General features: G+C 40.3%; 1 protein-coding gene across 1 annotated transcript in view; it reads left to right on the plus strand.

Annotated features, from left to right (window-relative positions):
• The window catches only part of nphs1 (NPHS1 adhesion molecule, nephrin), a 40,346-nt gene that overhangs the window by 11,432 nt on the left and 2,294 nt on the right, over positions 1 to 26,620 (plus strand). Inside the window, exons 4-27 of the mRNA XM_023964548.2 lie at positions 617 to 739; positions 6,844 to 6,966; positions 7,519 to 7,600; positions 10,153 to 10,256; positions 11,938 to 12,059; positions 12,236 to 12,407; positions 14,897 to 15,054; positions 15,991 to 16,132; positions 17,007 to 17,131; positions 17,205 to 17,373; positions 17,537 to 17,666; positions 17,920 to 18,092; positions 18,772 to 18,912; positions 19,457 to 19,597; positions 21,091 to 21,212; positions 21,794 to 21,953; positions 22,093 to 22,249; positions 22,428 to 22,579; positions 24,688 to 24,799; positions 24,882 to 25,063; positions 25,178 to 25,222; positions 25,477 to 25,599; positions 25,890 to 25,938; positions 26,304 to 26,436. Of these exons, the coding sequence (XP_023820316.1) occupies positions 617 to 739; positions 6,844 to 6,966; positions 7,519 to 7,600; positions 10,153 to 10,256; positions 11,938 to 12,059; positions 12,236 to 12,407; positions 14,897 to 15,054; positions 15,991 to 16,132; positions 17,007 to 17,131; positions 17,205 to 17,373; positions 17,537 to 17,666; positions 17,920 to 18,092; positions 18,772 to 18,912; positions 19,457 to 19,597; positions 21,091 to 21,212; positions 21,794 to 21,953; positions 22,093 to 22,249; positions 22,428 to 22,579; positions 24,688 to 24,799; positions 24,882 to 25,063; positions 25,178 to 25,222; positions 25,477 to 25,599; positions 25,890 to 25,938; positions 26,304 to 26,436 (3,140 nt within the window). The remainder of the gene's footprint in view (positions 1 to 616; positions 740 to 6,843; positions 6,967 to 7,518; positions 7,601 to 10,152; positions 10,257 to 11,937; positions 12,060 to 12,235; positions 12,408 to 14,896; positions 15,055 to 15,990; positions 16,133 to 17,006; positions 17,132 to 17,204; positions 17,374 to 17,536; positions 17,667 to 17,919; positions 18,093 to 18,771; positions 18,913 to 19,456; positions 19,598 to 21,090; positions 21,213 to 21,793; positions 21,954 to 22,092; positions 22,250 to 22,427; positions 22,580 to 24,687; positions 24,800 to 24,881; positions 25,064 to 25,177; positions 25,223 to 25,476; positions 25,600 to 25,889; positions 25,939 to 26,303; positions 26,437 to 26,620) is intronic.

The raw sequence follows: 26,620 nt of genomic DNA on the forward strand, positions 1-26,620 counted from the left end.
GTGCCAGTCCACAGCTTGAATAAAATACAGGGTTGTGTCAGAAAGGGCATCTGACGTACAAATCTCTGCCAAACCACCGGTACAAACCAATGAAAGCTGATTCGCTGTGGCGGCCCACTGAGGGGATGTCCTGAAAGGTGAACAATAACAAATTGTTCCAAAGGTGTGAATGTCACTATGTGATTGTGTGGCCCTGCAACAGTGTGGTGGACAGTCCAAGGTGTACTCCGCCTTCGCCCAAAAAGTGGCTGGGGTGGTCTTCAGCGACTCATGGTCCCAAAGGAAAATTAAGTGGGTTTAAAAGATGGATGGATAATGGATGGATGGATCCTACAAGGTGTGGAATCCCAATCCTAAATGCCTTGTGCCGTTCAAAAGTAATACTCAGTAAGAAAAAAAAAAAGTACAAAATAAAAAAACAGTAATTAATAACATTTTGTTTTACAATTTCCATAAAATCGGTTTAACTTTTTGAAAGTAACTGTTGATTATGTGTCTACCATAACATCTACGATCTTTGCTGACAATAAAAACTTAACTAACACTTACTTTTTTAAAGTTTTCTAATGGTAGTTGATGCCACAAAATGCCTTTTATTTTTTTTTCTCTGTTTCAGGGCAATATCATCTTAGAATTGAAAATGCTCAACTGGAAGATGACACTTTCTACGAATGCCAAGCAGGACAATCTGACACTAGTGAAGGGATCATCTCCAATGCAGTCTGGCTTGATGTACTGAGTAAGAAAAGATTCCAACAATAAGAGACTGTTGACAAAATGGATGGGTTCTGCCTGTAAACAGGGTTGTAAACCATGGTTGTAAACATGGACATTGTTTTTCCCTAAGTAGCTAAATAAATGATATGCTTAAAACGTGATTGTGAGTACCCACAGTTCTCCAGTAAAGCACTCGACCTCTTGACCACTAATCAGCATATAGAGAGCTGTTAAATATTCATTTCTATTGATAAAGATCTTTCCTGATTTAAAGATAAGGCATTTCGTGGAAGAGATTACAATTAGGTTGCCTACAGTAAGGCTGAACACTTTTTTTTTCCCGTTTTAAAACTTGGGAAAATGTCAGATAGAAAATCACCACGATAACAATCAGGAGTTCAACTTTTTCAATAGTTTTAATTCAGTACCAGAACTATTCATATTTGTTTCTTTAGATCAACAGCTATTCCAAGCCTTTGTGAACTGCAGCCTGAGTTCTCTGGCAGGCCTAAGGCAATTCCTGTGTCTGCCTTACACAATGGTATATGCGCAGAAACAGGCTGAAATACACACATTTGTATACCTACACTGGACCACCTGTTGATGTTCTATAACAAGCCTTTTCACTATCTTTCATCCACCTTGCTTGTGGGAAGACGCCCATATGTGCTGAGGATAGAACTCTGGTAGAACTTTTATTCTCCAGCTCTGTTCATTTGCTTTCACCCCCTCCCCATTCCCTCAGTCACACTGGTTTCCCCTCTGCTTCACGCTCAGGCTTTCTCTTTGGTGAACACTGAAGCGGAGGGGGTTTGGAAAAATGGGTTTTGCTGTGGCAATTGTCCGCCTCACTCTACTCTGGGAAGGGAGCAGGTTTTTCTGACATCAATGGGTTGGCAGGAGGGATGGCGGGTCATTTGGGGCAGGGAGAGGTATAGACGGTCTGTGGACGGCTCTTTCAAATGACTACACACTCAATTCCACAGTGCTGCAGTTTCATGTCCTACAGCAGGCCTACACCTGCAGCCACAGCAGGCTGCGCTCCCACATTCAACATTACCTCTCAAATGTCTATAGCCTGTGCGCCCACGTTCACAAAGTCCACACAGAAAGATCAACATAAGTGGGAATTGCATTCGTGCTGAATCACGGATGTTCCCGGCATGCATGGATATGAATCCTATCGGCACATGACAGCGGGAGACTTCTCTCAGTCCTCTCAGTTGTTGATAGTTTAGGATGGACAGTTGCTGTGGCTGTGAAGGGTAAACACTGAAAGAGGGAATTAAAAAAAAAGCAGTCTGCAGCCTTGGTCCCAAAGGGTCATTTGTTCCGCTCCGAGAATTCCAGTGATTCAAAATATGTGAGTAATCTGGGGCTTGATAATGAGCTGATGAATCCAATCTCCTGTTAGTGCTGAACTGGGACTGGAAACTGTGCATCCTTTTTTGAAGAGCACTGTCTCTGATGAGTTTTCCATGGACCCCTGCATCAGGCGACTATAGCTCCCAAGGCCCCGCACCCCTGTCCACTCAACCATGGCCATATCCCATTAAGCTCTGCATCAAATCAAAACACTATAAAGTCTTTATGAGGAGCCAGCATAGGAGAAAAGGAAAGAATTAAAAAAAAATTGACAGTGGTGGTTATAAAATTGATATCATCACTAGCTAATTCAAGATGGATCATCACAGACAGTAAAGAGCAGGGATAAAGAAAAATATCAATAAGCCTCATCCGCAGGCTTACAGAGACATGTTTTTAAGACATTTCCATTGCTGTAACAGTACTCTTGTGTGTTTTTGCTTTCCTGTGGAGCTTAGATAGGGGATTACTGCTATAGGCAGATCAAGTGGCACTGAGTAATCCATGACAATAACAACCTCTACCCCCCTCTGATGAAACCTTTTCCTTTCTCTTAAAACTTACCCCACTTTGCGTTCATCACACACCTGACACATTATGTGTCTCAGTTTATACTATTAGAATTAGCTTTTAATCCTATTAACAAACACCCCACCCCATCCCTTTCATACCTCTTTAAATGTCCCCCTGCCAATGTTCAGGACAGTCATGAATGACTTAAAAACCTGTGTCTTACAGAGACATGCATGACTAGGTACGTGTGTGTTTTTGTCAGTGTGTTAACTTTTGTTGTCAGGTTTGAGGAGGCCATCTTTGAAACCTGGGCTACGGTGACATTTCAGTGGTGGCTAATGAGTTTAGCACATGAAGAGCATATAATGAGCCTTCAATTTTTATACTCCTTGGTAAGAATTATAGTGAAACTCTTGAGAAGAAGAAACATAGAACATGACTACTCTATTCATTGTTGCTCATGAAAACTTCTCAGATTTACTCGAGTATCCAACCTCGTCAGAGAGGGATGTGTTGTGTGCTTACAGACAGACATTAAAGAGCTTTTATCTGTCTTTACAATTATCACAGGGTGTTTCTGCTAATGGCAAAATTAGACTTTTAAGGGGTTGCTTTTAAATCCCAGCTTGGTCCTTGCTGTGGTGGAATGTGCATGCATCCTCATTCATGGTGTGGGTTTTCTCCTCTCACCGTCCAAGAACATTCTGCATTGGATAATTGATGATTCTTAAGTGGCTCTTTGGTGTAAATATGAGTGTGTGGTTGCTTGTCTCTGAGATACACTGGTGAACTGTCCAGGATGGAACCCACCTTTGCCCAACAGTAGCTAGGTGGGCTCCAGCAACCCTGTGAACCTGAACAGGAAATAGGGGTTTGGAGGTTAGATAGATGGAGGGTTTTGAAGTAGCTGTAGATCAATAGGTTGAACAGCTGTCCCTAAATCAGCTGCTCAGGTGTCCAAAGCTCCAGTGTATAAGGTTAATCAGTGCAGTTATGGACAATTGGTTTGCTAGACATTCCTTACCCAAAGCAAATTATAATTTGATTTTGAAATTGTAAAAATTGTGGTTTACTGTCCTGTTTAAGTTTGACATATTTGACATGCAAGAAGATAAAATAAAAAGGCTAAAGTGATCGATGCTGTTCAGCTTAAATCAATAGTTGGATAATATTTGGGTTTGCTCAACTTAATTTGTTTGCAGGAGAGTAGTAATTTTATTTTATTGACAGAGTACAAGGCATATCATACTACATTAAAAATTGTAAAAAAAACAAAAAAAACTTTTTGGGGTCTTTCTCGCTTTGCATTGTGATGCTTTAGGGCTTCAAGTAAAAACGGAGCAATTTGGAAAATACGTGGAATACCTAATATGGTTACGATATGATTATATATAAAACAATATATCAATATTGTATAGAGAGATGTACTGTTAGCAAAGTTTTATAAAGAAAAAATAAACAGCTTTGTAGCCTAGCACCAGGTGACTTTACTTCCCAATGTAGTAAAATGTGCTGAATTATAATTGAGTTTCTTTAGTTTAGTTTTTCAGATGACATACCTCAAAAACTTTTCATGAAAACTTTTTTTTTCTTTTGTTTTATTGAGTGGTACCCCCAACATGGTGTCTGGATTAATGACACTCTTGAACTTTTTTCATATATGTTTCAAAGGGTTTTTAGGTATTGCTGTTTTGTGAATTTGTCTGGTGTCAGCTTCTTCTATGAATCTGTTGAACTAGGAAGCAGTTTTTTTTCCACGTCTGTGCTGCATCACTGTTAGTTGTACCTGTATCGCATAACTTGTGATCTCCCTGAGTAATAGTGTAGTTTTTTTGTTTTGTGTCCTTTCCTTTGTTGTTTGTATAAATAGGTTTTCTGTTTTCTGTGTTAAACCCTTTTTTTTCCAGCCACTTGTTTTTCAGATTAACTGCTTGAGCAATTCCGTATATTTTTTTGTTTTTGTTGGCAGCGTATGTGTGTTTTTTGTTTTTCATCTTTACTCCTCACCTGCCTGATTCCTGCATTCTCATCATGCCTTTGGGTCCACCTTCACATACCAAACAATATTTTTCAATTAAACACCCAAACAGGAGGTTAAATGATTAAAAACATTGATTGAAACTAGCAAAAAAAAGAAAAAAAAGAAAGGAAAAGGAAATAGAAAAGTGGGGATCCTGAGTTGCTTTAGACTTCAGATTTTCACTGTCTAGCCTGATAAGCCTTTCAGAGACACTTTGTCTCCTCAGCCAGTTTCAATTCAGAAAATAAAGTTAGTTTTGCCAAAAAAGGCATGTGTGCTTTGATGCATGTTTGCAAACGTTATCAGATAGATTTTTTCACACTTTGCTCATTCATGGAAGTGTGGTTGCTCATGCAAAACTCAATATATTTTAGAAATCATCTTTGGGTGTTTGTTTTAAAGAAAATAAGAAAGCGGATAGGTGGAAAGATCTGCTTATGCATATTGATGTGTGTCTGCTAATCTGTTCCTTATCTGCCTTATCCGTCCATCTGTCTTGTATTTGTTTAATGAATCAAATTTTGCAGCGCACTGTTTGTAGTCTGAACTGCTGGAGCAAATCTCTGCCTATCTTCCTATCTATTCTAGCGTTCAAATAAGTACCTTAATGAGAGCAATAGAGCTAGAAAGGAGAGGCACAACAGAAATAGCTGACAGGCAAGGACACAGAGACGAGACAGAAAGAGTTAATTAGGAAAACAGGGTGTTTGTTTTTTGTTTTTTTTACTCTGGAACCATGTCATACGTTTGTTTCCTCTTTCAATTGCTTTTGTCCAAGTGTTTTCATATCCTTGCAGACTTCTGTGTATTTGCGTACACTGTCAGTGTTTCCAGGGTCATGTGATTTTTCTGGATGGATGTGATGGATGACAGACTGTGAGTCTCAGTCCAAGCCAGAACACACCTTCCTTTGCACTTCTGCAGTTTAGCTGCAGTGGTCAAGAAGAATAGTATCAGGGAAAGGGGTGGAGACTCAGCTTGCTACAGAGGGATGAAGAGGAGAGTGAAAGATACGAGGAACAGGCCAGCATGAGCGAGTGAAGAAAAAATTAGATACCTGCCTGCCTCATTTGTGGACATATCATTATTCTTATTTTAGGATTTGTTAGGCTGCCAGACACTCCTCGAGCACAACAAGTGATGCGCCTACGTGAATTGTGTGGGCTTGAGTTGATTGAGAGTGCAGGGGCTGTCAATAGATGCATGGCCCAGTCATCTTCTCAGGAAAGAGGGGGGAGAAAAACAAACAAATGCATCTCATTATTGCAGCGCGCGCCTCTGCAGTGCTCTGGGTAACCCATCACAGTCCACACAGATTCAATTGCTTCTTTTAAATCAGTTTGAAGCTGCAGCCACATCTCATCTGTCTCAATAGGAGACTGGAGCCAAAGTGTCACTCTGTGTACAGCAACAGCTCCTCCTACTGGTGGAGAATCAGCGGTCTGTCTGAAATTTTTGGCAAGCAACTGTTGAATGGTTAGCTAACTTTTCAGCTATATACTTCCTTATTGGAAATAACTCAGCAGCTATATCCTCCACATTACGTCTGTTCTGGCTCTTTGTTCACATGCTCTCTTAGGTCTTATTGGAATTTGCTCCCCTGCAGGTCTTTCATTTCCTTCTTACATGCAAGGGTCTTTCCTCTTACCATTTCCTGTTTTTATTCAACCTTAGACAGTCTCTAAACTTTAAAAAGCAAGCTCCACTGCATCTCCACTTTCAAATGATAAAACGGAGACTCTCACTAAAAGTTAAAACAATAGGCTGCTCCACTTATGATACAGTTTATGGGACAGTTTTAGCACGAACAAACATTTCAGCAAAATCTCTTTGATGATTAGTTGGTGACAGATTTCTCAGCTCGCTGCTGAACAATTTTGGTCCCTTAAGTCTAAAGGTTTGTTGTTGTTGTTGCTGCTTTTCCTGAAATCCCCATTCATGGTCAGATAAAAGGCTTGTAGAGAGCAGAAGAGTGCTTTGATCAGTCTGGAACGCACATACTTAGCTTGAGGGCGATCTCGGGAGAGATACATTTGGTGTTTCTGTGATAGATCAGTTTAATCTGTTTCCTCTCTGCATTTTTCTCTTGTCTACAAATTGCATCCAAGCATAACATATTATCGAACTTGGTGGATTGGATGTCCCTTTCAAGTGCTCATAAATTATTGCTTGAAATCTAAAATGAGGTTTTTATTGGCTATTAAACATTTTTTTTGTGTGTCATGCAGTTCCCCCCTCTAATCCATACTTCACCATGGACATGGCAGCTTATTGGGTGGCAGGGGAGAGCTACGATGTCACCTGTGTGGCTCCTGATGCAAAACCCGAGGCTGAGGTCATTCTGTATAAAGGTCCGACACTCGTCAACTTTTTGAATTAAGCATTTTTACAGAACAAAAGCTAAAAACATGACAATGAACCATTAAATAAAATGCATGTCGTGTTTTATTATTTTGGAAAGGAAGGTGAATTAAAGAAAAGAGTCGGCGTGGGAGGAATTCCTAATTAACAGAGAATTTACAATTTCATGTTCAGAGAAGGAATAACAACTGATATTTAGCACATAAATAACTACAACCTATCTGGGGCTGACAAAGAGCAAGAAATGTTTGCTTTGTAATTACATTCTATTGTTCTGCCTCAGGTCTATGGTGTCTGAATGTTGTGCTGCTCCACATAAATCTTAATTGTAGTTGGTGATTAAACTGTTGCTTTGCCATGGTGATGAAATAAGGTCTAAACTTCAAGATTAATTTTTTTATTGTCCTAGAAACTGGGAAACGTCATGTTTTTTTTCAGTGTTTATTGTTGTGAATGACATTTAACACTGTTTCTGCTTCACATGAACACATTTTACAGACAGTAGTCTTATCTGTGCGCCTTATTCCCATTGTTTCTTTTAGATGGAGTCAAGCTGACAGGTGTAGAGTCTTCCTCCGTGTCTGGCTCAAAGGATAAGCTTCTGAACACGCTTGCTGAAGTAACGTATGTGTTCGAGCGTCTGCCACACTCCCTCTTCTCAGCAGCCTGCTCAGTCTCTCAAATTCTGCCTTGGCTTCTTGTTTCCCTTGTTTTCCATGAGCTCTTATTTTCTCTGTCTGTCTTAGCGAACACAATAAAACACGACAAACTCCACGGGGTTATATTAGCTTCTGTCAAATACATAAAATTCCATTCTGGTGGCGAGACAGATTTGATCCTTGCACAGGTGCCTGTACATTAAACAGGGCCAAAGATTACCTTAATCCTGAATGTCTCCTCCATGTCAGCGATAATAACCTCTTGTCATATTTTGAGATAACATTGGCGCGGAAGAGCTGCAACGTTGCTCAGTTCTCCTACAGAAGAACCGAGGTCTCAGGCAGTATTGATGCCCTGTCTGCACACACGCTCCAAGTCTGCGAGCAGCTGGCCTCGTTTGTTTTTTACAGCTGTCATTGTACAATTGTTTGGTAAAGAAAGTATAGACAGAAGAGAACACAACACAGAGCAATTACACTAAGCCTCTTCCTGTCTACACCAGAAAGGGTATTTCTTCAGAGTTCTGACATGTGGCCTTCTAGCACGTCAAACATGTAGTTGTGTAAGGTAACTAAAAGAGCTAAAGAAAGTGAGCATTTAGATTTTTAAGCCACTTTTTTGAATTAATTTTTTTTTTTTGCACATAATCACGTGTTAACTGTACAAAGTTCATGCAGAAAACAACAGCTTGAGATAACGCACTTTATTTATTCAGTAAAAAAGAAGGAAACAGTGTAAAATAGTCTCTGCACAGCTCCACTAATGATAGTCATCAGTCTTAAAAGTGGAAATTTTATGTGTGGAAACACCAACAAGAAATCAGACAAATATTGTGAAATTTACTTGTGTTGCCTCTTAGTCTGGGCATATGTTTAAGGGAAATCTCAAAGTCCAGAATAGGAACTCCAATTACTAATAATTGACACAATTTCCAATCTTCAGTATAGTTATAGCTTGCTACTATATAGCCTACTTAAACCATCTGGGACCATAAAGAACATTTGTGAGGTTCTGGAGGTATTGACTACCAAGTAAAACATTAAAATATTATGGTTTAAAAAAAGAAAGGGTCTATTTAGAAAATTACGTGTGGCCAGTCCTGAATATTTTCCTTGGCTGCACGGACCCAGAGGAGGGGTTAAGGTAAATTAAGATTAACACCTGAGTGCGGCTGTTTCTGCTGCTCACTGTTTCCCCAGGGGATGGATCAAATGTGGAGAACACATTTCAAAAACCTACAAGCATGACAATTAATCAGACTTTAACTTTAAGTTTAACTTTAAATATTTGCGACAAACAACAAAATTCCGCTTTGGTCATACGTACATGTGAAATGTGTGGGCAATGAAGCAGTGTGCATGTTAGCTGCATCTATTATCTGTGGCCGACATGAATCTTCAACATTTTTGGTGCTGGTCGCATATAAATACTTGGAAAAAACATCAGCCTTCAAAAAAATCTGTCTTCGTTGGAAAAAAATGACACAAAAATGATCCAAATTCTAAGCTTAACTGGTAAAGCTGCATCTGAAAAAAACATCTTGTCGGAAGGCATCGTATTTAGAGAGGACCAGTGAATACCTGCACCTCTTTAATGTCCAGGATGGTGGTATATTGGTGATGATCGGGGTTGGTAAGAGTCCAATAACCATATTTTTTTAAATTTTCATTAAAATAACATAACTACAAAATTTAAAGCTGTTGTCATTGGTTGGAGTGGGCAACAGCTGCATTGATTTGTAGCTTAAATTTTCAAAACTTTTTATTTCTATTTTTCTTTTTGTTTGTTTTTTCTGCTTTTCATATATTGTTAGTAACATTGAATTTGTACTTTTACTGACTTCCTGTCTTATTTTGTAAAATTGTAATGTTTTATGTTTTTTGAAATTCACCTTCCTGCTTGAAGGCAGCCAGAAATTTCTCAAAGCTGTGTTCTTTGGTCATCGCATATCTGTTTCTTTGTTAGTTAAACTTCTGTCTCATCAGTTTTATATTTCTCTTCCAATTAGTGTTTACAACGCTGACTTTCCTTTTCTACTAAAATTGAACAAGATTACACAAAAACACTGTAGCTGTCTATTGTCTTAGTTCAGGTTAAACATGTTTTGACAATAATGCAAATGCAGAAAGTGTTAAAATGGGGAAATTTTTAATATATAAATAACCAAGATCAACATTTTATTTATTTCCTGACACACAAAATCATGTAAAGCAATGTTTTTATTTTAACATTTCATGGGGGTCACTTTTCATAGAAAGGTTAGAAGACTCACTCGTAGCTATACAGTATATAGTCCATAATATTTCATAATTACCATTATAAAGTTAGAACTGTTCAGGGTGTACCCAGCCTTTGCTCTACAATAGCTGGGATAGGCTCCAGCAACCCAGTGACCCTGAAAGAGATTTAGTTTTTGTTGTTGTTGTTGTCATTTCACTTTACAGAACCCTGGAAAGATGTTTTTAGCACTTTTTTGTCTGCATTTTTACATTTGGTTCTTGTGTTACCTCTGAAAGGGTGACCGCACTGAGCTCCGACAACGGGAGACTGTTGGCATGCCACGCCAAGAACGCTGCCTTGTCCAAGCCTGTGGTGACCACGGTGACCATGAATGTGTACTGTGAGTGTCTGGAGTTGTCTGTAAACTGCCAGCCAACACCACTCTTCTGTTCAAACCCAGTGTAGCTGGAAGCACACAACACAGGAACCCAGCTGTCTTCAGGGAGGCCCAGGGGTATCCTGTGTTGTGCATTTATTTGTGTGCAGTGCTTCCAGGAGAAACCTTCAACTTGAAGGCAAAGTCACACCCAGTTCAGAGCAACAGTCGGCAGGGGCAAGCTTTCATATCTAGTTTCTGAGGCAGCCTCTGGTAAACTGAGATAAATAGGACTAAAGCTGTGAGGTGTTTTCTTCTAAAGTGTGCAATAACACATATTTTCATAACATTTATTATTTTATTGAACAAGATTATTCCCACTTTTACGAATTACCCAAATGTTAAAAAAAAAAACTAATAAATCTTCATATAAATTACCCTGGCAAGCCTTCTGATAAAGAGTTTTTAATAATATTATAATGAGTAATAGGCTGGGGCCACCTCACTTAATGATAATAAATCCTGCATAACTAGCCCAGCGTTTGTGCTCATCAGCTGGAATTAAATTCAGAATGCGCGCAGGCAGAAAATGAAGCCAGTTTCTTTGACTTTTTTTATGTCATTGTCTCAAAGCGTATTGTATTGTGCTCTGTAATGAAACTGGTGTTACAGCGCATGAAGGTTAGTCCACACACATGCCGTCTCTGCATTTCACTGTGAGTGACGTCCTTTGTTCCTCTTATTTGGCAATGCCACAGTGAAATCTGCCGATGCTTAATGCCCAAGCAGCGTGACACTGGAGCTTTACTACAGGAGGCTTAATATTTTCTTCCCTCTTGATAAGCAGAAGTAATTGATAGCTGAGGGTTCCCAGTTTAGGCGTCTGTTTCTTCAAGAGGTAAATCATGTTGTTGATTAAAGTAGAGCGGCTCTGCTGACACTCCCTCCAGTTCAGCTGCTACATTATCAGGAGCCTGACTAGATACCTCATGTTGTCTTCTGTCTGTTGTAACCTGTTCCACATGAGATGCCTCTAATACTCTTTTAATAGACAGCTATAGCCGAGCAACCCTCCCTATCCCCTCTCCTTCCATGAAACATGTGCTATCTGCTACAGTGCTAGTGTTGCAGAACTTTGGAGCAGACGTGAATCAGTATGCCAGCCCATCAAAGCCATGCGCTGGCCATTTTCAGCCAGCCAGACTGTTAGCAAGGTGGCAATTTGTCATGCTGGCACAGGCTCTGTAGTTTGCACTCTGAAACTGATTGCAGCAATAACAAAGACCCATCCTCTTCTAATTTATTTTACTGCTTATATTTTATTTAAAGACACTGTAATTTATTCATATTTCACATTCCCTTATTACTGTTTGAACATCTGCTTTTTTGCTTTATGGACTGGATCTATCTCCATACTCCCTAAATACTTAATGCTTTCATCAGATCTGGACCTCTTCCTTACATTCATGCTGGATGTGACCAGTTTATTGGCCCTGTCTCAGCAAATAGGAACACCCCGCTCAGTTGCCAAGAGTGTCGTTATCCTTGCTTTTTATGCTGCCCTAATGACTGTCACCTAGTAATTTGCTTTATTCAGATTCGCCATGTCTGCCTTTGTATGTCACCTTTCCATCTTCATCGTGTTTGCCCAGCTTTCCCGTTTTGTTAAAGCCATTTTCTATTTTTGGCTCTCATGCACTGACAGACCCACCTGACGCTCCGTTTATTGTGAACCTGGACAGAGATGAAGTCAGAGCGGGGAGGATGCTCATGCTGGAGTGTGTCTCTGGTAGTGGAAACCCCCTCGCCGCTCTCCGCTGGAGCAAGGTATTGGACGTACCATTGCTCTGACCCAGTGAAAAACGAATTCCTTTTTACTTAAAAATCAATGAACTCCATTCAGTTGGTGTCTTTTACAGACTGTTTACCAGGTGCAGAAAAAAAGAAAGAAAACATTCTGCTGTAGGTTTTTTTTTTCTTGCATGTTCTCATCCATCTTTCAGAATGGAGAGATTGTTTCTACAACTTGGGAAGCAGACGAGTTTGCACGGAAGTCCAGAAGCGTCCTGAAAATGGTGATCACCCCTGCAGACAACCAGGCAGAGCTAAGCTGTGAAAGCTTCAATGCGGTGTCTCTGTCACCTCTGTCTATCACTCGCAAATTAGACGTGTTCTGTGAGTAAAAACATGCATGAAACACAAAGCACTGGCAGGACAGCGTGGTTGTGTATTATTAAAAAAAACATGACAACTGAAAAGAATATAATAAGTCTTTCAGTCACTATGAAAAGTCTATTAATATCATTAATGAAACTAATGGTTATTATGGCTGCAACCCATATTGCTGACTGCCTCCAGATAACTGCATGCACTTTTATAGCAGTTCCATTAATTTGGCTGAATTGTTTCAGTGTACAATCTGGAGGAAGATAAAATTACAATTTGAGGAACAGTAACAGCCATGGTTAATAGATTCTACTTCTCTTTCTGAATATGAAATGTTTATTTTGGGAACACTATTACAGAGTTAATAATAATCACCTCTGGCGCACTGACACAAACAATTCCCTGATTTTTACTCCCAGGTCAGACAGCACAAGTTTGCTTTGGTATTTAAAAAAACAAAACCTCTTTTTTCAATAATGGACCTGGACACTAAAAGTAACAGCTGCTTCACTTTGTCTGGGGCCAATGGGGTCCTGCAGTATGTCATTAGAAGAGCTACTCAGATTTTCAGAAGGCATATATAGAAACAGACCAAAAGGGGGGCTGAAATGTTCAGCCTCTCCACCTTCATCTTCAGCCAGCTTCACATCGGCCTTACTCGCAGCACCCAGTAAAGTTTAAAACCAGCTTCAAATGTAACATAACCACAGAAAAGAGTGAACAGAGGTGTAAAAACATGGATGAAAAAAAAGTAGTTTTATCTCACTGGGGTTTCTGCAGTGGACTTTCCATATTTTCTGGAATATGGACCCCCACCAACCATAAACACGTGGCATTCAATGTTTAAACTTTTACAAAAACAGATAAAAAGTTAGGTAAATACCAGAATGATGAAGATGTTTTTGTTGTAGCTTTATAAAATTCACATTACAAACATGCATTTTTAAAATAAAACTTGTAGTTAAAAGGGTAGTAAAAATGAAAACTACAACAGTGAAAAGAAGAACAACTTCTAAACAACTGCAGTGGATAAAAAAAGAACTTCAGAAAATATGATGAATAGGATCAAAACTATCTATAATGACTGAAGATGACATTAAATTAATAAGGCACTTGTAAATATACAAAAAACTTAATAACATATAAAAAGTAAAATAAAGTAAATTGTCAAACAACTGTATGACATTTTTTAAAGTTATTTGGACTCCAAAGACCTTTGTGTTTAGGGTCCACAAAGATATATTTGAACCAAACATTTAGAAAACATTCAGGTAAAGACCCACTCCTATGAAAGTTGGGTTTTTGGTGTTTTTAATGTGTTCTTGTAGCATTTTTGTTATGATGGAGGACATATTCAAAAAATTAAACTTAAAATTGCATTTTTGCGTATTTATTTATTCAAACTATTGTGAATCGGGAGCAGACAAAAACCTGCAGTTGGAAAAAGCTTGCTGATGTGACATAGGACCTACAACAGCAAGCCAGGTCCATTCCGAATTATCCACTTGCAGACGAATAGATCCATGAACGTCTTTGTTTTACTTGGCCGAGCTGGCATCTGGCTCAGAAGTGTACGGCTGAATAGCTCTAATATTGCTCACTATTTTTGTTACACCAATAATGTTAGGTAGGGGGTTTGAGGGGCTGTGAGCTGGCAGAAGAAACAGAAGAATATCAAGGAGCAGAGGCAGACTTTCTCCATGCCAATAGTCCCGCCCACAAGTCAGAGGCAAATCTCGATTGAACCTCTGCCGCTCTGTAGAATCTATGTCCCAGAAAACAACGCAGATTTTTTGATTTATGCTTTTATAATAGATGATCGGAGTTGGATTTTAACTTTCATAATTCACCATGTCCGTTTATGTAAAGAAAGATTTTAATTTAAAACTTTCTATGATGAAAATGTTCCCATTTATGACAAATATCTGTTAGAAATGTCTGCAGCCTCTGAGTGATGCATTCAAAGATGTTATTCATGAAGTCCTGACGCTGACTGTGGTCTCAGCTCCAGCATAGGCTGCAGGCTTTGACTCTCAGGAGATATATGAAAAAAATCCTCTTTTTTTCCCTGTGCAAGACAAGAGTAACGCATCTTTATGTGGTATTGTGTCATGTCAGATGAGCACAAGTGTGCAAAATAGTTATATACATGGCTCCCCCTCCCCTGCAGACCTCCTGTCAGTCAGTTCAGTCCCCCAGCCTCTGTACCCCGAAGGCTCCATGCAACTGCATCACATCGCCTGCAGCTGTTGTACCCTGCTTCCCCCTCTGGTTAACATGAAGCAGACTTTACAAACCACAATGAAAGCCTCCCAGGAAAACAAGTTGCCACTCAAAGTGATTTTCACTTTCACCCTTGATACAGCTCTGCGTCTCACATCCTAAAATAGTCCCGCTACTGCTGTGATTAGAAAAGGTAGCTGTTGAATGTGCAGTTCAATAGGGGGATATTTTTACTGACTTATCTGTGCATGTTTGCCTGTATTCATTTTCATCAGTTGATCCTGAGGAACTGACGCTGTCGGGTTCATTAGAGGCCATTGAAGGGCAGGAGGTGGTTCTGAGCTGCTTCGCCGCCTCAAGTAATCCTCCTGTCGACATTCGCTGGTGGTTGGGCTACAAGGAGCTCAACAACACAGTTTTCATTCGGGAAGAGGTGGGCCTGCACAATGCACAAGTTGTACTAACACAAAATCCATCTATCTGAGCTGGTAGAAAGGTGGTACAGTGTGCTGTGCAGCATCTCTGGTGACAACTCCAATTAGTCTGAGCCGAACCAGCCTTTGTTCATCTTTCTTGTAAATAATGAGCAAAAAAATATGGACATTGGAAAGAATATCTCATTTTAGCTGAGCTTCCTTTAAAGATACTGAGAAAAAAATCCATGTGAATGCCTCCCACTGGTTTAAAAGAATGCTTTAGATGAAGTTTGACCTCATATGAACATTTATAGATGAAAGCAAACAGTATGACCATGAGCGGCCCCCTGAATGAGCCTGCTGCAGTAAATGAGTCAGCCGACTCCAAAAAGAGTTTTTCTGCAGCGCCTCTCTCGTCTTTTGTGTATGTTAATAAGATCAAAGTGAATAAAAGCTGACACAGAGGATGAGTATTATTAAACAAGCTCTTTATTCATCTGGCAGCAGCATTTTCATTTGATCTTACTGAGGGCACTCAGTGGGCTGGATGTGAGCCTTAATGCATGTGAAAACAGCGTGAGTTTAACGAAGACTGCCGCTCCTGTTCGTCGTCTTTGTTAGTCTTTCTGACTGTGGCTTTTACCATAATCACCGCAATAATGACTTTAATAAACAAATGTGCTGCATAGGCATGACCACTATCAGGCAGGTGCAAACTGACACTGTGCTCAATTTACAACACAGCGCAAAGCAGAAGAGTCAAATGAATATGCTTATTTATCCCAGACCGTGCACAACATCAGTTATTACAGCAGCTAATTTGCCATCTGCATTCACCAAGACGGTGCAGTGAGGTGTGTTTTCCTCCAGATTTTGTTCCTTTTGTCTCTCCCTGACAACTGAAGAGGAGCGTCCAAACCTATCTGTACCCACACTGAAGTGTCTGTCTGCAGGGAGACAACGGTGGGATGACGACCGTGTCCAATGTGACCTACCGGTTCTCCCGGGAGGACAACGGACTGATGCTCAACTGTGAAGCTTTTAACAAAGGCACACGCTTCTCCAAAATTAAAGATGCTAAAATCAGTGTCTACTGTAAGAAAGATCCCTTTTTTTCACACACAAAAAAACTTGTTTTAGTGCAGCAAGGCATGTTATTTCTTCCAAAAATTTTAAATATATTTGGTTGCATTTCTATGTTGGAGAGCACTTTTGTAATGCTGATAGATTTTAGCTGCAATTTCAACTCTTATTGTTAACAAAAGCGACCTGTCCTGTCATATAATGAAGCTACATGGGGGAAAAAAGCTGCACACATTTGCTCCTTTTCCTGATAAATACACATAAATAAATAAATAAATAAATAAATAAATAAATAAATAAATAAATAAATAAATAAATAAATAGATTAAATAAATAATTAAAAAAGGAATTTTTACTTGAACTGAATTATTAGATCATTTCACACTTTGTTGTTTGAGGATTTAGTAACAGTGAGAAAAACACAAAAGAAAAGCTGACAATTTTTTTTCACAGATGACACCACAACAAATACAAAGCAGATAAAAGCCTTGCGACACATGCAACATGGTGCATTATGTATTAGGCTGGCAAAACAAAATCCATAAACCCACTTTGGAGTATTTCACAATTTCAGTGCATAAAGTAGGGCAGAAAAAAAAAAAACAGAACCCTTTATTAGGTTTTGTGAAAGTTTATTAGCAAAGTTATTCAAATCAAAATCTGGCTTTGCCCAAAAATAAAGGTTGCGTTTTAAAATAAAACATTTATAAATGCTTAATTTATCCTTAAAATAAAGTTAATTTCATAAATTTAGCTTCCTGTTTCATAAAAGATAAGGCTACAAATATATAAATGAAACATTGAAAAAAGATTTTTACTTCATGTGAGCAGATAAAAATTTGTTCTTCCACTACTGCTATATTTATTGTCCATTCTTCTCTGAAAGATCCCCCTCAAAAAGTGTGGCTTGATGCTCCAGCTCAAGATGTTCCCCTTAACGCAGGCACTAAAGTCACGCTCATCTGTCACTCTACTGGAGGAAATCCCACTCCAACCCTGACTTGGCTCAAGGTGATTCTGTGCTGAAAATTCTGGGGGTGAAGAGAATCTGCATGCTGCTCAATGTCTCTCATTCCTGTTCTAGAATGGAAAGGCAGTGGCCCACGCACCCAAGCAGACATCCTCTGACATGGCTGCGGCCAGAGAACTACACCTGGTCCTAACACCAAGTGACAACATGGCCACATACCGCTGTGATGCCACAAACAATGCAAAGAAGACCATCTCTGCACACGCTAAACTCCTAGTATACTGTGAGTAGCATTGGCAACTTACATACAAATCAATCTTTATTCTCATTGTAGTCAGCTAAAAAAGATGTATTAACATCAATTTGATACAAACTCAGTGACGCTGAAATTTAAGCGGACCATTTAATCTGTTTCATACTGATGTAGTCAGAATTTGATTTTGCAGTCACAGCAGTGAGCATGAAGATCACAGCACACCAGGAGGTGCTCCGCCAGGGTGAGGTGCTAACACTGGAGTGCCTGGCTGAAAGCAGTAACCCAACAGCAAACATCTTCTGGAGCGTGGGCGCAGTCAGGTTCGGCGTGACATTGAGCACAAAACATCAGGCAAAAACAGGACAACAACAACCAAAAACAACAGAATGTTGTATAAAAGGGAAGTCGGAAAATGATAAAGAACTGTCCTAAAAAGATGATTTTGTGACAAGTACATTACATGGTTTAAATTAAATGGAACCAAATCCTGTTAAATCTGTCAGTGTTCCAGTTTGACACTTCAACATGAAATCCCCTCATAAATGGATTTATTGGTTGTGGTGTGTTTTCTAGGTTCCAGAAAGCTGAGCAAACACACAGCAAGGACAAGTCTGGCGCTGTCACTGTCAACAGCACTCTACTGCTGAATCTGACTTCGCAGCACCACAAACAGAATGTGATTTGCCAGGCCTACAACCCTGTGTTAGAGGAGGGGGCCAACACATATTACCGACTCAATGTGCTTCGTAAGTGCAACTCCGACCTAAAGTTCCCTTTTGTTTATATCAGGATCTTTTTTTCTATTATTTCTAAGTGACCATGAGATTTGCATTACATAACTTTAGTGAAGCACAGACATGACCGGCAGCTGAGATGAAAACTGCTCTACCCGTGTGTTTGTGCAGTATGTGCATGTGTGTGTTTTGTTTACAGGGAACCTTTGTTGGGATTTGTGGGTCTGTTGAGCTCTGCGGCACTGTGTCCTAATTGTGCATTTGCTTTGCTGCATGGCCATGTTTGCCTTTGATGCCATTTCACAGGCAGCAGCCAGCCTCTGCTTCAAAGCTTGGTGCTGTGTTTGAGCATGAAGGAATGTCACTGTGTGTTTGTGCAGATCTGCCGTTGGACAACAGTACTGTCATTCGTGGTTTTAATGCCTGTCCCTCTCCCTCCCACTCCGCCTTACTCCCCTGTTGTCTAAGTATGTGAAGTTGGTTGGATCTGAAATTATTGGTGGGATGTCAAGTTTCTATTGGTTTGACTCTCATTACTGTCTCTTTGTGCTGTCTTGCTCAACATGTTCTGTGGGTTTTCCTTTTCCCTCTTGTGGGTTCTCATCACTCCTGTGCATCTATTTGTTTTGTATTTTTGTTCTCAATCCAACATACCTTACCTGGATGGATGTGTGTGTTTTTACTGTGTCAGACCCACCAGAATTCAGCTCTGCTCAGCCAACAGAGATCCAGGTGGAGGAGGATGAAATGGCAACAATCCCACTGCTGGTTTCAGCAAACCCAGAGGGGGTCTCTTGTGTTTGGCTGCATCGCAGGGAGACGCTGGTCAAAGGTGATCCAGCGCTGTGTGATGGCTCTATAAACCAGGTTCTAGATGAGCTGAGCCAGCAAGTCAGCACTCAGCTCTGCCATTCAGGGCCTGAATAAAACATGGCAGGTTAGCTAGTGTGGGACCCTGCCAAATGTGATTCTCATTACAGCTCTAATGTATGCAGCCTAAATTAGGATTGCTGTCTGCCTAAATACAACACAACGGCTCTAAACCTGGCTTCTCCTTAATGGTACTGTCATCAGGGCCTCCACTACATTTTTGTGCTGCTAGTTACTTTAGGTAGATGCCAAAAATAGTTATACTTTAAAGTGAAAATATATTTCAATATAAACATGTATGTGTCATTTTAGGTGGGGTGATTTAGAAAGTGTCTCTCACACAGTCTATTGTTGGCTTGACTTGGGAATCTAGCCAGGGCAATCAATAATGCAGGATTAGATGTCACTCTGAGACCAGTGGCCAGAGGACAAGCAGTTGATGAGCATGTAATGAATACTTAATTTACTATTGGTTTGCATGTGTGTCTGTGTGGCTTTCTCTGCAGGGAATAATCTGCACCACTACTGGTTGGAGGACGGCTCTCTGGAGATTAGGAATGCAACACGGAGAGACGCTGGACTGTACACCATCAAGTGTGAAAATGAAGAAGGTGTCAGCCAAACTGCTATCACCTTGGATGTTCTTTGTAAGACCCACCACACACAGAACAGTCACTGTTGGAAACCAGATACTTTTTCTTATGATCAGTGATCACTGAGTTCTTTTTACAAAAGAAAAATGGGCAGGGAAGACATAATAATACCCTTATGTTGTCAAGGTTCTTTGGGTTTTAAAAAGGTCTGGTTTTGAAACTCCTCCAAAGTGCATTGTATCAGCCTAAAGCTATGTACACGTGGGGCAAATGATACACGTTCAAGAACTTGTAAAAGTGGCATTCTTGAATGGGCTTTTAGCTGTATTTACCCTGGAATGTTGCAGCCAGATACTATCGCTGGTACTCACAGCTGGAAGTGGCTTGGTACGAAATCTCAGCTGTTCAAATTTTTCTCCAGGCTTTTCCTTTCAGCTCTATTCCAATATATGAAAGACAAATAATTCCTCCATATCGCACTGCTAGATCAGAGTCCCTGATTGGTCAGAGTTCAAATGGCTAAACTATTGACCGCTGTTGTTCATAGCACCTGAAACCAGACTTAAAAACTTGAGCAAGAATGCAAGAGCTCTGAACACAAAAGCCCATAACACACATTTACTAGCATTTACAACCATTTACATAGACTTTTCATTGGAAGTAGTCCCTTGAACACGTGTTTCTGAGCCCAGTGTGAATGTAGCATAAGACATTGACTTCTGGCTCCTCCCAAACTTGCCATTATTAGGCCCTCTATGCAAGGGCATCCACTTCTTCTGCTGCCTTGGGCCCAGCCCGAAGCTCCAGGCCCCTGCTGTCTCAATACTGATGATTTAATAATGTCATTGCAGAAAATGTAGGTCTGCCTGATTCACCAAAGCCCTTGGTACACGCCTAATGGGTTCTGCCATCCTGAAATGACTGTGCTTGACAGTTGTAGATATTCATTATGTATGGGGGATTGTAGTAGCTTTTATATGTGGCAGTGTTGCCCACTTAACAACGTCGGCCTTGGTTAGGAGACCAACATGAGTGGATTCTGCTAACCCAGAGGTCTATGTCTTGCCACTGTTCCCCGTCACTGTTCTTTAGGAGTGAACATAGGTCCAGACAAGTCGGCACTAATGGCCTTACTGTTGCATGTACATGGCACCCACGGGAAGTGTAAAAAGCATGTGAAATGAACGCAGAAAGTGGAGCCCTGCTGACTGAGAGAAGAGCTAAGTTGATGAATAGATGGATAAAGAGGAAAACAGTGGCCAATTGGTCACTCTGCCAAAACCAAAATGTAAAGGGCTTCACGGGTCACATGTCCAATTTTCAATTAGGCTGCAGAAGTGCCACGGCTCCAATATATAGGGAAGTTAATAGTTTTTGTCTTTCAAGCAAGGAGACCAATTTCAAAGGGGTTATAGACACTGTCAAAGGCAAGCAAGTTCAAGAGCAATTATATTGTAGCAAGCAACATGCTTTTTTTAACCGATGACTTGTATCAGGCTGACATTAGTCCTGTTTTAGCCATGACCCCCCCTTTTTTCTCTTCTCAGATGCTTGTGATGTCACTGCAGAGAAAGATCCAGTGTTTGTTAACTTGGGGGGAACAGCAGACCTGATATGTGTGGCAGATGCCAATCCCATTATATCTGACATGTTCTCATGGAAATGGCTGGTGAGAGCCACACACACATGCACACGCACACACAAATGTGCAGGAAAAATTCATCCCCCTAAATTATATTTCCTTTATCTGCCTTTCTCCGTATTATCTTCCCTCTTTTTATCGTTTATCATTGGCCTTTATAAATGCACAGATGCCATTTTTCACTGGCACTAACTATCCTTCCACCCCACCTCCTCTTGCTTCACACTCGGCCCAAATCCAGAAAAATAGCTTTCATTACTGCTGCGTGACTAAAGGGCACATTCGTCAATGTGGCGTGGTCTCCGTATCTGCGGATGCTTTCTGCATTTGAGCCCACCTCCCAGCTGAAGAATGTGTTCCGCTTCTTACCTGCATCACCCCCTCCTTTCTTTGTTTGTCCTGTTGCTCTCTGGCTATTTCAGTATCTTTCCTCTGTCCTCACAGTTCTTCCTCTGAACACACAACCCATCCAAGTGCTCACTGTCGTATAAACTGTCTTGCCCTCACTAAGCAAGACAGGTAGGAAGCATCCTACACCAGGAAGGGGAGCGGGTATTGAGGGATAGTGGCTGTCTTCTGATTATTTCCCCTCACTTTGTCTTCCGCAGGGAGAGGAGGAGGTGGAGATGGGAGAGGAGACACAGGAAGACGAATCAAGCCTTCTGACCATCCGTAATGTTACTCGGGCTCATTCTGGTCTATACCAGTGCACAGCTAACAATGGCATCGGACTCTCCGGCAGTGTAAATATGCAGCTTGTTGTGCAATGTGAGTTTATATTGTTCATTTTTACCGCCAGAAGTACTAAATAAATTCCCAGAAGTACAAAATAAATTGAAGTGAATATGCGTCAGGGATTACTTCATGAATTTCTTCCTCATCTCCATGATAATTATCTTTTGCGTAGTCAAACCAGAGCTTCAGAAAGGACCCCAGTGGAGGAAGGTAGCGAGCAGAGGAGATGGATCCACCACAGCCGAGTTAGTGTGCCGGGCAGAGGGTATCCCTCGCATCGACTTCTCTTGGGAAAAAAAAGGGGTCTTTCTGGATTTGGCAAACCCCAGGTCAGAAACAGCTCTTACTTTGTTGTCACCTTTTGTTTTAGTTCTGCTCTGACATAGCTTTAGAAAAAACTTCAGAACTGCAGATTTCATGTGTCACATGTGGCTTTCTTTCGTTCTTTCTTTCGATTCAGCACTCTCCCTTTTTTTCTTTGTGCATGTGTGGGTGCTCCTGCTGCAGGTATGAGGAGAAAACAGTGAGGGAGGGCTCCTTCCACACCAGCACACTGCGAGTAGTAAACGTGAGCGCAGTGATGGACTATGCCGTCTTCAGCTGTTATGCTCGCAACTCACTCGGGGAAGACAAGGTGGACATCCAGCTTGTCAGCACAAGTACAGTATCTGCATCCCTTTTGTGTTTGTGTATGAGTGTCTCCATGCGACTGCGAGGTTTGCTCCACACAATCCTTTGTCAGTGTTCTGTAAGAAACCTGGCAACCTCCCAAATATACCCCCTTTTCATGAGCTGGAAAAAAAATCATCTGGGTTAGTTAAGTACCAATCTTTCTTTTAGATCATCCTGTGCCTCTTGAAAAAGAACTCTCATTATCCTGATCTGATCCAGCACTAAAAAATATTGTTAAAATTTGTTTTCAACACATTAGTTTTAACAACACATATGAAAAGAAGGCAAATGAGTCACAGAAAGTACACTAGAATCAAGCAGAAAAAGAAAACTGTATTGACAGTCTACCTGCCTTTGTTTCTTATGTTTGTCTGAACAACCGTCCAGTTTTTGTTGGTGTATTTTTGCCCTCTAGTGGACAAAACTTTCTTAAATCTGTTTTATTATTCAAACTAAGCTTTTGTGTTATGACTCAGAGATGATTTTGATCACTTTTTGGTGATGGAAGACTAAATTAGAAAACATTTTTGGATTGTACTGTCTGTTCCTCCTAGTTTAACTAGTATACGATCTTGTCAGTGGCAACGCAAAAGCTTGTGCAAACAGGATTCTGTAGATGGCAAATATTCAGCCTTGTGAGTGAACTTTCTCCGTTGTTCTACCTCCGTCTTATCATCTAGCCCGTGGTGCTATTTTCAGTTTCTCCTCAGATAATTCCACATTGATACGCTCTACTCTCCTGCCACGCTCAGACTATTCTTCCAGCTAACAACTGCTTCTGCACATTGAAGCAGCACTACAAGCAAGCGAGCTCAGCTCTCAGCAAATGCCAGCAGCTATCAGTGGACACATTTAATATGTATCATAAAAACCGTAAAACACAATCCGATATTGGCCCTGTTTTTCTCCCCTAATCATTTTATCAAGCTGTAAAAATAATTTTTAATCCCAGGCAGTAATAATATATTTAAATGGTCCTATAAATTTTAAAGCCCAAAGGAGAAAAGTTTATTTATTTACTTATTTTTACCTCAATGCTATTGTTTTTGCATTACAGGAAGATCCAAAAGCAATTGACCTCTGTGCCCTAAAATCTTATGAGCTGAGCTGAAAGTTGGGAATTGTTGACAAACTGGGTTGGGCCTGGAGCCATACATGAGTTCAGCATCCCCTTCCTGTGTGGTTATACTCCACTTTCTCTCCTCCTTTTCCCCCTGACTGAGCTCCATTCAGCCCCAACCCAAATCCCTTTTTAGCTCCAAAACATGTAAAATAATCCACTTTCCCCTTCACTACCTTCCAGTGTTTTCTTTTTATCAAATTGAAGGTTTGGAGAACTTCCAATGATCATTATTCTTAATATTGAAACTGTTGTAATAAAGAGGCAATCTTTCATTACTGAACAGCTCATGGATAAATTTAGAAAAGTCTGCACTTCTGTTCTTGAAGGTACCGTTCAAAGCCCTCCTTTGGTGATGAATCACGAATCAAAATCAAAAGAAATGAATATTTGAAAGTCCTCTGAAGTTAACAATGATTTAAAATATAACAAGTGTTTGAGGGAGGACAAAATATGAAAGTGGAACCTTGAAGACTCCCCAGCAACTTTTGACTATGCTGATCTCCTCTCTGGTTTAATTTTGCTTATCATTTTTCACTGTTTGTCATTAGATAGTATAATTAAGTCCTAAATATTTCTGACTTATTGGATCCTCAGAAGTATTTAGCTGTATCCTGAAATTGCACTTTTAAAAACCCCATGAGTCCACTGACAAATCAAACATTTTTGGATGGTAATACCTTATTCCTGCTCTTTGTTACTTTAATCTCAGAGAAAAAAAGTTTTCATCATACTATTGTATCATCAAAATAAAGGTATTTATCACTTAAAAAAATGTCATGGAAATATGAGCATTGCAAATTTTCAGCCTGAAATTGCTCCCTGATAAAGAGGAAAACCAAGAGGAGACACAACCCTTTAATCAGATGTAGATCTTCATTTCTCTGTCTCTAAAGCCCCTTCAAATAGCTTCCTGTTGAGTAAAGGGATTCAACCATCTGAGAACATGCAGATCATCTCTTCTTTCATCCTCAGATCACCCAGACCCTCCCTCAATGTTTCGTCACGTCAGCAGCACCCATGACTCTGTTACTCTTGAGTGGATCCCAGGCTTTAATGGTGGTTTGCAACAGAAATTCCGTATAAGGTAAAAAAAAAAATCCACTACCAGTTTAAAAAATGACAAGCTATCAGAGCAAGAAGATTTCACCTGGCCTCTCGGTTGGCAGGTACCAATGGGACCAGTCTGTCAGCTTCCAGTATGTGGATGTTTTCCCTCCAGATGCAACAACTTTCACTGTTACTGGTCTGCAGCCTGTCACCGTCTACAATTTCTCCATTAATGCCCTTAATGCAATAGGAGAGAGCGACTATGCTGACAACAATGCAGTACTGACCATCACCACAATGTGTCAGTTTGGAATAACCCGAGCTTCGAATCCAAATAAGTATAAATTACAGTCATCTATCGGTCAATGAGACATTAAACATGAGTGTTTTTGTCCTCCATGTTTGTTATCGACAGACAGACCAGGATCCGATGAGGACACGCCACCTGAGGAGCCACAGAGTGAGTCTTTTATTGTTAAAAGCAGCTTGACGATTACCATCTGCAGAATATTAGCTGTCTGTGATTGAAGCAAATTAGTATGCGTGTTATTAGCAATAACTGTGGGTGTTTTCATGGTACCAACCAGTTATTTTTAGTATCCGCAAGTTAATCGGTTAAACCAACGTGAGGCTAATGGTTTCATCAATATTTAATTAGCACATTTCTTCATTTTCAATTGTTTGGTTGTTGTTTATAATGTTTGCTCAAACCAGGTCCAAGTGAACTGCCTGCCTACATGACTGCAGTCTTTACATTTGTCATTGGAATTGTGCTGATGGTGAATGTACTGGGGTGCTTCTTGGGACTGAGGTGGAAAAAGAAGTGTGACCAGAGAGGTACATTTTTTTCTTCTCGGTTGTAGATTTTTTTTTTTAACAGATTTGTCTTTGTCTTTTTTTGTCTCTTTCCATATGACCATAATATAACCTTTTCTTTTAAATCTTTTCTTCCCCTTTTTTTTCCTTAAATACGTTTCCAGATTTTCCATTTTTACATGCAAATTTCGTTCGTAGCTCATTTGTGTTTTGTTCACTCTCTGTAGCGCTTCGACACACCTCAGAGCTTCTTCTCCTCTCCAGGTCCATAACATTTAGCCTTTTCCCTTCTCTTGTTGTGCTCTTGGCAGGGGCAGGAGGGGGCAGTGTGGTAGATGGACAGAAGAGTGAACTGGATGGGTAAGATAAGGTTCAGCTCAGTCAAACTAATTAAGACACGCGCCATGACCCCATCCCAGGAAGTCTGAGATCTTTTCCAGTGACTGATCCCAAGACAGAAAAAGTCAGAAAAGGGAAAAGAAAAACTCAGTCAATCTGTGTATATATATATATATATATAAGTATACATATATATACTCATCAACCTTAGGCAGCCATTTTTATCCATTATGTAGAAACTACACAATGCATTTAAATAAAACCTGAATGTTAGCACAAAATCGATTTTCAAAGTGCTTAGTGGTTTATATTTCTCTTGATTCACACTGGGAACTATATTTACATGAGCAACCATTTAGCTGACAAACTATGATTTCTCCTTGCAGGTCAAGTCAATCAAGTGAGAGAAATTCGAATAAGTATGAGAGCGGAGAAAAGATCAACACCGCTGCTCAGCGCACCCTCCTCATCGACTCTGGATCTGAAACAGAGAGCCACGTCTATGAGACCTGTGCAACGGTAACAAAAACGAGAGGGAGACAAAGAGGGCAGTTGGAAAAAATGCAGGCACGGTGAAGGATGAGTAAACAGATGATGGGGAGGAAAGAGGTTAGTCGAGGGTGAGGATATCTGACAGAAGAGGAAGTCTGGAATTCGGACGTAATAAGGAAAATGGATAGATAAACTAATGAAACCTTTAGGG

Source organism: Oryzias latipes, chromosome 16 (assembly GCF_053564925.1).
Source record: "Oryzias latipes strain Hd-rR chromosome 16, Olatipes_Hd-rR_3.1".
Classification (NCBI taxonomy): domain Eukaryota; kingdom Metazoa; phylum Chordata; class Actinopteri; order Beloniformes; family Adrianichthyidae; genus Oryzias; species Oryzias latipes.